The sequence below is a fragment of the Komagataella phaffii genome, chromosome 3 (assembly GCF_000027005.1).
Source record: "Komagataella phaffii GS115 chromosome 3, complete sequence".
Taxonomy (NCBI): Eukaryota; Fungi; Ascomycota; class Pichiomycetes; order Pichiales; family Pichiaceae; genus Komagataella; species Komagataella phaffii.
The window spans coordinates 38,808-53,016 of record NC_012965.1 but is presented as its reverse complement, the minus strand read 5'-3'; the positions used below and the strand labels follow the sequence as shown (position 1 = coordinate 53,016).

The window sequence follows — 14,209 nt, the reverse complement described above, 5'->3', positions numbered from 1 at the left end:
TTGTTTCTAAGAGCACTCACTATGCATTAAAAACCAGAATATGTGTGAACCAGATGATTTAGCAACAGCTCCTTACGAATTAAATTAGCAAGCGACCAACTTAACGTGACCAAGGAATGCAATCTTGATTCCCTCTCAGCTCCTTTTTAAAGGAGTCCACAAGAGCGGTGAGTTTCCCGAGTAATCTCAACAGAACCTGACGCAGAAACAAAGAACAGTTTGCTCCCCCAGGTGTCTCCGAGGTAAAAGTTTTAGTTAGCTCCGTCCTAATAATCATATCTATTGTCATAGCTACTTTCATTTTGAAATACTGATCTCATTCATCAATTGATTATACGACTTAATAGATTAGGACACAAACAATCAACAATTCCGTGAATCATATGGTGAAGCCTTCCTGAAGTTACACCTTCTTTTCCTCATCGTAATACTCTATCGGTTCTTCCACCACTTCCCAAACTTCCCCACTCGCAGCTCCTCCAGTGACATCAAAGTTCTCCACTTCAGCATACTCTTCATACCAGCCTTTCTTGAACAAATCCTTCTTGATCTCATACGGTACACCAGGAAGTGGGTGTATATAGCATAACAAAACATAGATGAAAACCGATACTCCAAATCCTGCAAAAAAGTTGAAATCGTAAACATACATGGCACCTTGGGGCACGGAGCCTGCTCCGGTAGCACCAACAAATCCGACAATGTTCGGAAGAATACCGCAGATGTAAGCAACGAAAGCTCTATAGTTAATACCATGCCAATAAGTATAAGCGGAAGTCTTTTCGGCGTTATACAAATCATTCAAGACTAACCATCCTCTTCTCACAATATAGTAGTCAGCAAAAAGCACGCCGAATATAGCGGACAAAAACACTGAATAAGCAGAGAGGTATGTTGTAAATTTGTTCGAGGAAGAAAGCAATTCCCATGGACATATACATAGACCAACTGCAGCACAAATATATCCACCACGACGAATGGTGATGTACCTGGGAAGCAAAGCAGTAGCGTCCGTACCAGCACTCAAAGAATTGGCGGAAATATTGGTTCCCAATTGCGCCAAAGCAAAAGCAAATGAAATGAAGAATACACCAGCTCTGTTACCTGAGGTGTAGTTGTCCAAAAATCTTCCCAAAACATCAATAGGTGACCAATAGGTCTCACCGTAAATGATAGTTGAAGCAGATGAAACCAAGATGCCGATCAGTGAAGTAATGGAAAAACAAAGGGGGATGGAAAACAACTGGGCCCATTTAGCAGATGCTTTGGTTTTGGAAAACCTGGAAAAATCTGGTGCATTAACAATCAATGTAGCAAAATTAGCAAGAGAGTTCATTACTGAACGAATAAATGCCCACCCAAACTCTGACCCCGAGATAGTCGACGGCTGCTTAACAACAGGTCCAATACCATCAGCTTTCTTAATGGACCAGATCAAAAAGGCAATACCAGCCACTGGAACGACATAAGACTTAACTGTAAACAAATGACGTACTGTGTGAGGGGCCAACCAAATAAATGGAAGAGAGAATAACCAAAACAGAAAGAAGGACAAAAATTCAAACGTTGTAACGTTTGGTGAAGAAATCCCATCAGGGATTCGTGTATTCAAGTCATTACCAAATATGGAGCGCAGCATTAAAGCCATTGTGGTTCCGCCAATATAACCTTGCACACCGTACCAAACACAGGCCATTACTACCCTGTTAAAGACGGGCCAAATGGATCCGAAAACACCAAAAGAACTCCTACAGCTTACAGGAAAGGAGATATGATAGTAAATACCAACACGAGCACTGACGGTGACAAATATACCAGTGAGTGAGTACCCCAGCCAGACAGATAACCAACATGTCCACCAACTCAAACCTGCCTGAATACCGGTGGCTGCAATCTGCCATGTGTTGATATTGAAAGAGTCAGAAATCCAAAAGAACACATAATTGAACCAACTCCATAGTCTTCTGCGACGCTCCACCGGTCTCAAGTCAAAATTGAAGAGGAATGATTGCGATGCAGATAGTTCTTTTTCTTCTTGAACAACCAGTTTGTCTAGAAGCTTTCCAATTGGTGATCTGCCTGAAGTGTTCTGCTCGGCCGACAATGATCCAAGGGGACTTGAGCTGTTCAAGCTCCCAGGAGCCGAAACAGTGTTAGTAACAGCACCAGGAGATTTGGACCGTTGTGTGAGTTTGTCTCTGAGAGCCATCTTCGATCGCAAATAAAAATGAAAAGAAGTCTGGTAAAAGTAGAAATACGACTCTTCTTATGTACTGTGAAATTTTGAGCTTATCTATCAGCCGTTTTTGAAAAGTAGTACCTTTACCAATAATATTTATCGGATTAAGTGGCATTTGATAGTGTGATGATTGATAACTGATAATGCTTGTGACAGTGGAGTGGGATTCTATCACCACTTAAGGGAGGCGTAGGCGCTGAACTTTCAATAAAACTCTTTGACGGATTTCAAAAGGACAGGGACATCAGAAGTCTGATTATTGTCCTTAGCTTCTCGTTCGAAGTAAATTGCAGAAGAGTGAAAATAGCTGCATACAATTAAGAAAGTAACTAGCCCACCAACCTGTCATAAACTCTGTCAGAAGAGTTGCTTTGTTATTGTCATTAGCAGGGTATCAAGAGTTAATCAAGCTCAATTCTTCCACTTTCTCCACGCGATCCCACAATTATTATATTTCGCCGATTGATACCGACGGTAAACAATCGAGCATCAAATTTCGAGAAATGCCAATGTAGAGAGATTGTAGATTAGAAAGTCATCACTTGCTTGGGGAATAAGTTTCTGTTGATACGTTCATTGTCCCGCCTTTTTTCGTCTCTTTGACAATGTTTAGCATTTAATGCGATGATACTGAGGGTTTCAACTCGTTCTCCGAGTGAAATATGAGCAATTCTAGACACACTGACAATAATCATAATACACTTTCGTGTCCCCCAGTTTCAAGTAGAAATTCGTGAGTCTAGTTAGTATGGTGTCTTCCTTAAAGTCGTCCATCCATATGCTTCAGGGTAACATAGATTGGCTGAAAGATATAAAGATGGACTTATAGTGCACATCTTTAACAAAACGTTTGTGTTGCACATCAGAACAATTTTTTCGGAGTTTAATAAAGCATGTCGGTGAACTCAAAGACTATCACAAACAGTGTGCTCAAATGGCAGCTATCTGGCAATTCGGACACTTTTCACACTACAAAGGTTAATGATTAACCTTATCAGATATGTTTGTAGATCAAATCTCTTGAACCGGTTGTACTAGTCTTTGGCTGCACCAGGTGTTCTGAAAATTGTATGCCAGATGCAGAGAAGTTGGACTTGATAGGATCACCAAATTACCACTTCTGTTCATCACATTTTTTTCGGTGCTCTTTCAATGCATTCAAAACTCTCATCAGAAAGTCATCTCCTGAAGTTATTCTCATCTACAGATACTCAGTACCCCACTACAATTATCAGATGGAGATTGTAGATAATTTTCAAAAAAAATAAAGCCATTTAAGAATGGTGTGAAGCAGTAAAACACCACAAGATGCGCCGTTCAGAACCTCGTAAATAACGCTTAGAAAATTGAAGGATTCTCCAACCGTATTACTGGATTCAAGGAGTGGAAGAGCTCCAATCAGCATCAGTTTCTTGAATGCTCTTGAAACAACTACGTCATGCAAAGTATGATTCCATTGACGTCATTATCTTTTTACCTTTGGATGTTTAGCAGGTCATTTGAATAGTTGAAGAGTAAATGTTGTGATTTCAATGGCCATCATCTTAGATAAATAACTTTCCTTCCAATGAACTGATAGTTGCCCAAAAAAACCAATTTGAGGAGAACTGAGTGAGTTTCTTGCAGTCTCAAATCAAACTTCATTTGAGAGGAAAACAAGTGGCTTGAAAAATGGCTAGACTGTAACCAGACCAAACCTCATTGGTTCTTGATCTTCTTTCGTTTCAAGTATGTGTATACACACTCCGCAAGTAGGGCTGCGTATACCACATGGGAGGCTTGCAGACGGTTAAAGTGGTCTGTATGTTTCTTTTCTAAAATAGTTCATTATTTGCGATACCTCTATCAAAATTCTCCAGATGTGGTTAAAAAGAACCTATCTTTCGACTTTTTTTAAAAGAAAAGGCACTCTTGATCACCAATCTTAAGTAAGGCTGCACTTTGCCCTGTCAAACTAACCTCGAATAATGCTCGCCCCGAAAGTAGTGTTTCGCAAAAAAAAGTGCGACCATATATAAGCTTTTCCTTAACCACTCGCTTGTTGATGTTGAGCATCCTTGCCAATTTACTGTTGTGGTCAATATTGGGATGCTTGGGAAGAATCGCTTTGATAGAGCTCACCAATTATCCACACTCATACATTAACACAGGAATCAATATAGGCACCTGCCTCTGGGTCAATTTTGCAGCTTGCTTGATTATAAGCGCTATTAACCGCAATAGAATACCGAACAAGAATGACAATAGCAAAGGCCCTTTGTATATCGGTTTAACTGTGGGGTTTTGTGGCACTCTGAGTACCTTTTCAAGCCTCATCATGGAAGCAAGCCTTAAGGCCTTCGATATATCCGATGGCACACATGATATGAGATATAAGAATAGCGCATATGGAATAATGGAATGGTTAAGTGTTATTTTGGTCCAATTTGGAGTGTCTTCGTTAGGCTTCCTGATAGGCCAAACTATAAATATTCAGGAATATTTGGGATATGTTACAAAGTACAGGACACCTGAAAATGATCGTTATTTCAGGTATGCAGTGATTATTGGGAGCATACTGCTTCTCTTGTTGATTCTCTTCTTAGCAATTTTCCTCCCAGATTCCAACTTTTTCAGGCACTGGGCAACATCAATTTGTTTTGCGCCGGTCGGTTGCTTCCTAAGGTATTTCTTAAGCCAGCAGTTGAATGGCACCTTAAAGCGTACGGGTATATTTCTGGGAACACTCATATGCAACCTAGTGGCAGTACTGGTCGAATCCATATGTTTTTTGCTACTTAGAATCTCTCTTATCACAAGGAAAACTGATATAACTGTACTTAATAGTATTATTGTTGGTTTTTGTGGGACATTGAGTACCACATCAACACTTATGGTGGAATTGGCATCTCTCACACCTGTTCATAGATACAAGTATTTCACTGCTTCTGTTTTTCTCAGTTTTTTATTCCCGGTACTAATAATAGGAGTTTACAATTGGACGAGAGGGTTGTCACCAGATTGAATAGAAAAAGCAGGTTGTTGCTGAAAACTTTCGACTTTTAATGGACGTTTCCCGCAATTTACTGACCTGTTGCGGTCAACGCTCGCTTCGGTGTTCAAATTCATCAAGCCTTGATAACGGAGGCAACTAAGATTACAAGGAAATGTCGCAGAAGTATATCCATTACCGGGGCAATCCGAAAAGACAAACAGGCTAGCTTTTTGCACTAGTAGTTCACTACGTGTTAGTCTTTTTTCAGCTGTGTCGTCATTCGGTTTGTCACTTTCAGAGTTTCTGCTATCGTTATGCTAAGGAAGAATTTTTCTTGCGATGGAAAATGTCGAAAGTCTTATGAGCTATACTTAGTGGAGAAAGACAATTGATAAGGCTGGTAGGAATTCCTGGCACGACCCCCGATATTCCTGGTTACAATTTGAGCGGATCATTTGTTCAGCTACATAGTTGGCGTCAACATTACATATTGACTCATATTATGGTATGTTGGGCCTCGTTAGTATCGGTCACTCCCATAGCAAGGTGTCAAGACAGTCCATTAAATACCAATTTAACATAATGTGGGCACCTAGCAATTTTTGAAAATCGTTAGCTTACTTTTACTATTGAGTTGGAGGAATCTACCCTAGTATTGGAATTTACCCAGTAGGAACTTCGCAGATCCGAATAGATGTTCTACATTGAACAAAAAAATGATAGGCTCTAGAGTCAGTTTTGTTTTTATCCGGCTTACACAAATTGATTATACGACCAAAAAGTTGAGGCAGCTTTAAACTTTGCAGATAGAACTATTAACTGTATAGGTTGTCTAATTAGCTGAAAGCAGAACAGGTGTATTATGAATTGGTTTTGGAAAAGATTTGGATGGGTTTAAAATTATAATTTCTTTTTCTGTTGAGTCGATTTACCATCAATGTCGTGTTCAATGAATTATCCACTGCTTAGAACAAAATTCAAAATGAAATGGCGTACTCTACTTTCTGCCATGATACAGTATTTGTAAGCCAACCTGCATTCACTTTATTGGTTATGTTCTTCTCAGTTGGCCAAAACGTTTTACTGATGATTTTTTTCCTGGCCTTCAACGACGGTTGGGTAGTGCAATTTCTCTTAGCAATCTAAGTACCCCTTTTCCCACAACTGTGAACAAAATGAAGCTCTCCAAAGTAACCTAATTCTCAGCATTAATTAATTTTGCCGCTTTATTCAGTTTCAGAACTTTGGTGAAATTTAATATATGGTACGCACGGATCAATTCATGCACAAAATCATGGTACATGCAGTTTAATGCATAAGACGCGCAAAGTTTATTTCATGTTTGACAAAATTTTGGTTCTCATACTTGCATAACGCTTCTATTGTTCTTTACGCGATGCGTGATCGCGTCCTATCGAGATCTAATTTCTATTAATCCGCCCAGTTTGTTAACTAGTATCTCTCAACCAGCAAATGATACTAGTAGTGTGATATACAAAGGGTTTATGATATGTCAACCAGTTGAAGTTTGTGTAACTCCCCAAAATAAAGGACGGGAATCTAAAGGACTCAGGCAAATTATCTCGGTCAAAATTAACGTGTCAACAGAAGCAGAAGCGTCGAAGCGATTTGTAACAAATACCACAAGTTCTTACGAGAAAATTCATGTTGTTATACGTCGACTGAAGGACTGCTAATATATGCAAGAGTCGAAATACTGAACAATTGAGAACCCATGCACCTTGAGCCAAGGACGGAGAGCGTTCCTTCAATGCAAGCATATTTTTGGCGCATACTTTACAATCTTAATGGACTATCCATTATTGGAGCTGCTACTCTATGAAATAAATAATTGAAGACTTAGGGACAAAAATAACATTATTGGCCACTACATTGACTTAAGGGTACCTTGAGTTTTATTTGAGAGTTATTATGAATGGCCGCAGTAGTCTTATTGTATGTCGATACTTGAATAGCGATTTTTCTGATGCTAACTACCATAGGCGATACGTCCGATTTGATAAATGTGTTCCGACGTCACATTCTATTGAATTTCTTTGAATGACTATAAGAATGGAACGTGAAAGACTAACGGTGGTAGATTGTGGCTGCTGCAGCAGTTATTGTATCATTTTGCCTTTTTGGATCACACGGCAGAGTTTTGGACTATGATCCATACTGCCGACTGAAAGGGCTTGACCCAGTGAAGGCTCCTTTTAATAAACTAGTGCCTTATTTCAAGTCCTAAAGCTACTCCTTTCATTGTATATAGTATGAGAACTTGTGGACCGAGGGTTGGAAAGTTACATCCGTACGATACGAGGCAAGAAATTTTGCATTTTGGGACTCGGAGTTAGTATTCGTGCAATGTCATCTTACCGGTTACCTATGTTACGCAATTAGATTCTTCTCTGCATTCCATGTGGCATGTTTAGTACAAGAAAAGCGTTTACAAGCGCAGCTTTTCATAGTCACAGCTTAAAGTGCAGATTATGTAACCATGAAAGTGAGTGGAATGAGTTATTTTTCTTTGCGAGCTTTAACAGGTAAACTTTCAGGCCTTGACCACCCGATAATACGAAAATCATTCGATCATGTAGTAGAACTACAAGTCAGAACAGCGCTTGCAAGAACGAAAGAGTTAGCAAGATTTTTGAATTATTGCCAGAGAAAAACGACTCGACGTCATTGCCCAATTTTGTGGCGTCTTCTCATTTTTAGTGTGGCTGTTCAATTTGTTAGCATGCATAAAACTGTTGTACCACAACCGAGGTAGTTTCTGGGTCCATGATTTCAATGGACTTCTAGAGGGAATAATAGCTGAAGTTATCCAGATAGACCGGCTACGTATCCTCATCTCATATCTATTCTTAAATGTGTGCCAAATCAGTAGCGATTATAGGTGGTGGTCCCAGTGGGATAGCTGCAGCTAAGGCGCTTTCTGAAGAAAATGCGTTTGATAGAATAGTTATTTTTGAACAGCAGGAACAGCTTGGTGGAGTATGGAACCACTCAAGTAAAAAGCCAGGTGCAGCTTTTGTGCCTTCTGACAGCCCAGCTCGTACTCGGGAATGGAACAGGAACCAATCTACCTATTTTTCAGCCATGTATGAGAAATTGGAAACTAATATTGTGAAGGATCTGATGCCTTATAACAACTACCCATTTCCTGAAGTTTCCGATACGCTCCCCCCGAGGCAGGATGTACTCGAGTATCTCTTGAACTATGCAAAAGGCTTGAACCCTTCTGTAATTGTTCGTTTGAACACTGTCGTTACTCATCTCGAAAAAGTTGGAACACAATGGAGAATTTCGTACAGGCAATCATCGCAGGCTGAAAGGGAAGATACGTATCAGTATATTGTCATTGCGTCTGGTCATTACAATTTTCCGTATATTCCTACTGTGCCTGGGCTTGAAGAATGGGTTAAGGTCGATGCTGATTCAATTTCGCACTCCATGTACTATATCAACAATGAAAAGTTCAGAGGTAAGAAAGTTCTTGTGATTGGCAATGCAATCAGTGGAGTGGATATATCACTTCAGTTGACAGAGGTGACATGGCCTGTCTACAGATCAAAGAGGCATGAGCCACTTTTGAAGCCAGTTGAGATCGAAGACATAATTGAAGTATCTGAGATAGCTAAATACGACGTTTCGACACGGTCTGCCACTACTATTGATGGCAAAATCATAGATGGAATAGATCACATATTGTTTTGCACAGGCTATCTATATGACTTTCCATTCCTGAAAACATACATGAGCGGCGAAGATGCAATTATAACCGACGGCAGAATTACTCGACGATTGTATCGCCAGATATTTTATATTCCAGATCCAACACTATCGTTTTCTGGAGTCGTGAAGAATGTAGTTCCCTTCCCACTAGCAGAAAGTCAAGCTGCAGTTATTGCGAGGGTGTTTTCTGGCAGACTTTCTTTACCAAACGAAGCCGAAATGAGAGAAAGCGAGATAGCGGATGTGAAGGCAAGGGGTTCTGAATACAAATTTCACGTCTACGAGGCGCCAGCCGACGTGGAGTACATCAATACTCTTCAGCAATGGGTAAATCAAGCGGAGCCAACGGAGCTGGGGTTTAAGGCGGAGGTTTGGACCGAAGAGAAAAAACAAAGACGCGTGGACTGCATCAATGTCAAGAACGCTCATCACCTAAAATACTACGCACATATCAAGAAACTTAGGGACGAAACTAGAAAAGATTAAACAGAGCTTGAACCGTTTCTTATTGATTTCTGGTTCGGTGGGTGACTTGTAGGTACTGGTGTGGGTTGTATGCCTATCGTATACCCCACATAAGTACATAAGTATTGGAAGACAGAAAACTTATCTGAATAGTTCCTTCAGTAACAGCATGGGCGCTAAGAGCTATAATTTGTTTTATTGGGCGTTCTTGTTAAATGTCGTAGAACAATACCTCTCACTCCAGTTGTGAGCCACAGCACAGTACCATTACCAGAATAGGTTCTAATACTGTGGTTTAACTTTTTTTTCAATTAATACCCGCGAAGCTTCATGCATGGCGGCTTTTATTAACTGCGGCAACGCAATAAATAGTGATCTTTGCATCGTTCGATGTCAAAATTACCGACAGCCGGATTTGTCACCTCAAGTTTCCTTCGCTGCAGACTGTTTCCCCAGTTTTTCTTAGTTTCAATCTTTTCGTTATTGTTCATCTAATCGTGCCGTCACTCTGTGGTTTACTTCAAAAAGGAAGTTCAAATAGACAGTAGAATCGTTTTATAAACAAAAGCCTGCTCTAAGTACATCAGCTTCTTTCCCGAATGAAGTTGGCTCAAAAAAAAGTTCATGCACCTACAGAAAAATAAGCCCGTCCTTTTTTTTTTTTTTTTTTTTTTTGAAGTGAAGATAGTGGCTTTCTATATGGCGTATGAATTGAGCAGCCAAATATTTAAAAAGCTGAATTCTCTCTTTCTTTTCATCTAAACTCCAAACGCATCATGGCTTTTCTAACTCTGCCCAAGAATGTTTTTACTAGTACAAAGTCAGAACACTCCACAGAAGAGTTTCAAGAAAACGTGGAGAAAAGTAGCAGCTTAGAGAAAGAAACTGTCGGGGAACAGACTATCGAACTTGATACCGGAGACAGAAGAATTGGATTGGTGACTGCCGCATTCTTAATCACCAACAGAATTTTAGGTGCTGGTATTTTTGCTACTCCAAGTACAATTCTGCTTATGTCTGGATCGGTTGGAACTGCGCTCATGTTATGGGTTCTTGGAATGCTTATCGCCCTCAGTGGGCTATTTGTATACGCGGAGTTCGGATCTTACCCATCCCGTCTACTGCAGAGAAACGGTGGAGAGAAAAACTACCTAGAGTATGCCTACTCACGTCCAAAGTACCTGGTTACTTGCATGTATGCTCTGTATATCTTACTCACCGGTGGGTCTGCAGGTATCTGTGTTGTGTTTGGTGAGTACATTTTGAGAGCTGCGCAAGTGGAGCCAACCGAGTGGGCAGCTAGAGGCCTTGGAATTGCAAGCGTTTGTTTCGCATTCTTGGTAAACACATTAAATGTGAAGGTTGGTATATTCGTTTTGAATGTTTTAGGTACTTTCAAGATCGTCATTGTACTTCTTATCGCAGTAACTGGGTGGGTTGCATTAGGCGGAGGAATAAAAAACGAGGAGTTCACACCTACACATGCCTTCTCCAATGCTTTCCAAGGAACGTCGCCGACAGCTTATGGTGTAGTGATATCGCTGTACAATGTTATCTGGTCGTTCATGGGGTACTCAAACGTCAACTACAACTTGTCTGAAGTCAAGAACCCTATCAAGGCATTGAAATACTCTGCTCCAATAGCAGTTGTATCACTGGGTATTATTTACATTCTTGTAAACATTGCCTACTTTGCGGTCGTGCCCTTTGATGTGATGACGAACTCCGGAAGAATCTTAGCGGCAGACTTCTTCAGAATTGCATTTGGAACGAGAGCAGAAAGGGCATGCTCCGTATTCATTGCTTTAAGTGCACTTGGTAATGTAATTGCTGCCACGTTCTCTCAAGGTCGAATTGTACAGCAGTTTGGAAGGGAGGGTATTCTACCATACTCTGCCTTCTGGGCTTCCCAAAAACCATTCAACTCCCCCTTCACGGGATTGCTGGAACACTGTATCATTATTATCATCACTATTGTTGCGCCTCCTGCAGGTGATGCTTACGACTTTGTGCTGAACCTGATCTCATACCCAATGAACATAATCAATTTTTTTGTTGCTGGTGCTTTATTGTGGTTGCGTTATGAGGCCCGCAAAGGCCGCAGAGAATGGATACCGAATATTAAAACACCGGTACCAGTTATTGTGTTTTTCCTGCTCTCTTCGTTATACCTGATCATTGCTCCGTACATTCCACCGGCAAAAGGACAGAGTTCAGTGTACAATCACATGCCTTACTGGATTCACTGTGTAGCAGCCTGGGGTATCTTTGCGCTGGGAGTTCTGTACTGGATAATATGGGGACGAGTCATTCCTAAGGTTGGAAAGTATCGCCTTATTTCACGAGATGTACACGATACTGATGGCTACTGGAGAAACAAATTCTTCAAGATTCCGTACTCATACCAGCAATCAGATGAGGAGTTTATTGCACAAGAGCTCCAGAAGCAGGCGGACAAAGAAACGTTTTCTGAGAAGCCAATCTAAATTTAGTGTATGCAGCGTTGTTCTTTCTAATTATGCTTTTCATTGACGAATTTCAATTCCAGTAGTTGGGCCAGAAGTAAACACAGAACCCCAAAAGATGGGTGCTGATTCTATTTACCTTTTTGGAAACTCGTGACTTTTGATATGCCACCAGTAGACGTTGTGTAAGATTCTTGTGTTCTCATGAAATTGCGCATACGTTATGCCTCCATGTGTTGGTACGTTATCTCAGAACGGTTTCCATTTTTTTGAGTTAGAGGGCGTATCTGACAGTTTTGTAGGTACAGCCGTGTGAGGAATTAGTGAGCACCTCTCCTTTGATATCATCGGTTATGCGGGAGATTGTGCGCAGCTATAATCAAGTCACCTGACCTACATTTCAGGGTCCGATTCCTCGCTCCGTTCACAAGTAGGTGTAAATAATCACCAAATGAAGATTGGAATCATTGGCACAGGGGATATTGGGGCAACTCTTGCCCGTAAATTTGCCTCCAGGCGCCACAGAGTAAAGGTGGCAAATTCACGAGGTCCTCAATCTATTTCCGAACTTGCTCATGAGATTGGAGCAGACGCCGTAACCAAGGAGGAGGCTGTTCAAGACGTCGAAGTGATCATCATATCGATTCCTTTTGCTAAGAATCCTGATTTGGCCCATCTTATCCGCTCTGTTCCATCTGATGTCGTGGTCATCGACACATCCAACTATATACCACAACGTGATGGTCAGATAGCAGAAATTGATAATGGTAAAGCGGAAAGTGTGTGGCTTTCAGAGATGTTGGGACATTCGATCGTTAAAGCCTGGAATGCTGTTGGAGCGACAACTTTATCCGACTATGGTAGGCAAGCAGGAGCACTTGACCGAATTGCGATACCAGTGGCGGGAGATGATGAAAATGCAAAGTCGGTTGCGATGGAGCTTGTGGAGCAAACAGGATTTGATGCCGTTGATTCTGGAAGTCTTGCTGAGTCGTGGCGACAGCAGGCCGGTACTCCTGTATTTTGCACAGAAGCCAAAGCCGAAGGTATGAAGAAATTACTAGAGCTCGCAGATCGGAAACGTGCGTCTCGTAATCTTGAACTGATCCTGAAAGAATTGGGGGAAAGAGGGGGCAAACGTTCTCACGAAGAGTCTGTACGGTTTACTCGCTCTATCAATATTCCCGATGGTCAATTTGAGTTTTGATCCGATGCTGTCTTATGATTTGATACAGGGAGTGTATGTATATATAAGCCTACGGTAAATACTTTTTGCCATCCTTACAGTTGGTATCAGTCTACGAACACGATAAAAGGGACATCATGAGACTCGACAGTTCAATGAATCATATAAATATTTATGATACTTGAAAATAGTAGCGATCTCAGAGCCAATCAAAATATCTGAACACAATATATTACCAACAGTTTAAATAAAGATGTTTTTAAAGTATCTGTTTATATGACCTTTGGATTTAGTCCCAATAATTTTGATGGATGTGAGCCAGCTCAGATCAGACTTCTGTAAGATGGAAGAAGCTTTTCCCGTTCATTTTGTGTGCTGTACAAGAGTTAAGCTGCCAGAAAACTACATTGGTCGCCAAGTAGAATACTGGAGAAAGTATGTCATTCAAGGTAGTGAAACAGCTATAATACTGTAAACGTGTTTCAGAGAAAATGCAAACACAATTTATTAACCACTAAACGCTGAAGAAATCTTCAGTAAACTGAACATAAGTAGAAAGCCACCCAAGTTAAGCGGGCTTGTAGCCATACGATGAGAGTAGCTGTATTAAAAATCAAACTTTCAGAGATGAGACACGAAAAGATGAGCGCATTTTAGACAATTATGCCTAATAGCTACGAAAGCGTAGGGCAAAATCATTCCGTAGACGATGAAAATTTTGAATGACTAATTTTGGTTGATGCTAGCTTGGCATGCAGCTGACTATCAGCCACGTCTTTTGGTGCACAATTTAATCTTTCTACAATTGTTTCGCAGCTATCTATCGAAAACAAGCTTGCTAAAACGTAACTATTCACGCTTTCTAGAATCAGTGCTCTACAAAAATGAGTGTCTGAGATACTGGTTAGAAAAAAAAAAAATGGGGAAGAAAATAACCAGTAAGTAGAGAGATCGGACGCGGTCTGCAGCTCAAATCTAGTTGAAAGTCGTCACTTTTATACGAACTGCAGAAATCATGGAATCGCTGTTTCCATGTTTATCTGTCCGACTTTACAATTTTAACAAAGCCATTGATATGAACCACTTAGTGATTTTCTGTCTAGCTGAGTCTCTCGGTGGGTTTAAGAACCCGGGGATAG

At 40.7% G+C, this 14,209-nt stretch overlaps 5 protein-coding genes across 5 annotated transcripts; 4 read left to right on the top strand and 1 right to left on the bottom strand.

Moving 5' to 3' along the window:
- Nucleotides 1-403: 403 nt before the first annotated feature.
- On the bottom strand, nucleotides 404-2,209 carry PAS_chr3_0022 (Allantoin permease; the record flags this gene model as incomplete). The annotated part of the gene is made up of 1 exon (XM_002492186.1): nucleotides 404-2,209. One exon carries the CDS (start codon nucleotides 2,207-2,209, stop codon nucleotides 404-406), a length of 1,806 nt encoding a protein of 601 aa, XP_002492231.1.
- Nucleotides 2,210-4,283: 2,074 nt separating this feature from the next.
- On the top strand, nucleotides 4,284-5,243 carry PAS_chr3_0020 (uncharacterized protein; the record flags this gene model as incomplete). Its single annotated transcript, XM_002492185.1, has 1 exon — nucleotides 4,284-5,243. One exon carries the CDS (start codon nucleotides 4,284-4,286, stop codon nucleotides 5,241-5,243), a length of 960 nt encoding a protein of 319 aa, XP_002492230.1.
- Nucleotides 5,244-8,087: 2,844 nt separating this feature from the next.
- On the top strand, nucleotides 8,088-9,440 carry PAS_chr3_0019 (Flavin-containing monooxygenase, localized to the cytoplasmic face of the ER membrane; the record flags this gene model as incomplete). Its single annotated transcript, XM_002492184.1, has 1 exon — nucleotides 8,088-9,440. The coding sequence occupies one exon, from the start codon at nucleotides 8,088-8,090 to the stop codon at nucleotides 9,438-9,440; it is 1,353 nt and encodes a 450-aa protein (XP_002492229.1).
- A 755-nt stretch (nucleotides 9,441-10,195) lies between these two features.
- On the top strand, nucleotides 10,196-11,905 carry PAS_chr3_0018 (High affinity methionine permease, integral membrane protein with 13 putative membrane-spanning regi; the record flags this gene model as incomplete). Its single annotated transcript, XM_002492183.1, has 1 exon — nucleotides 10,196-11,905. The coding sequence occupies one exon, from the start codon at nucleotides 10,196-10,198 to the stop codon at nucleotides 11,903-11,905; it is 1,710 nt and encodes a 569-aa protein (XP_002492228.1).
- A 430-nt stretch (nucleotides 11,906-12,335) lies between these two features.
- PAS_chr3_0017 (Hypothetical protein) lies at nucleotides 12,336-13,091 on the top strand (the record flags this gene model as incomplete). Its single annotated transcript, XM_002492182.1, has 1 exon — nucleotides 12,336-13,091. The coding sequence occupies one exon, from the start codon at nucleotides 12,336-12,338 to the stop codon at nucleotides 13,089-13,091; it is 756 nt and encodes a 251-aa protein (XP_002492227.1).
- Between the last annotated feature and the right edge of the window lie 1,118 nt (nucleotides 13,092-14,209).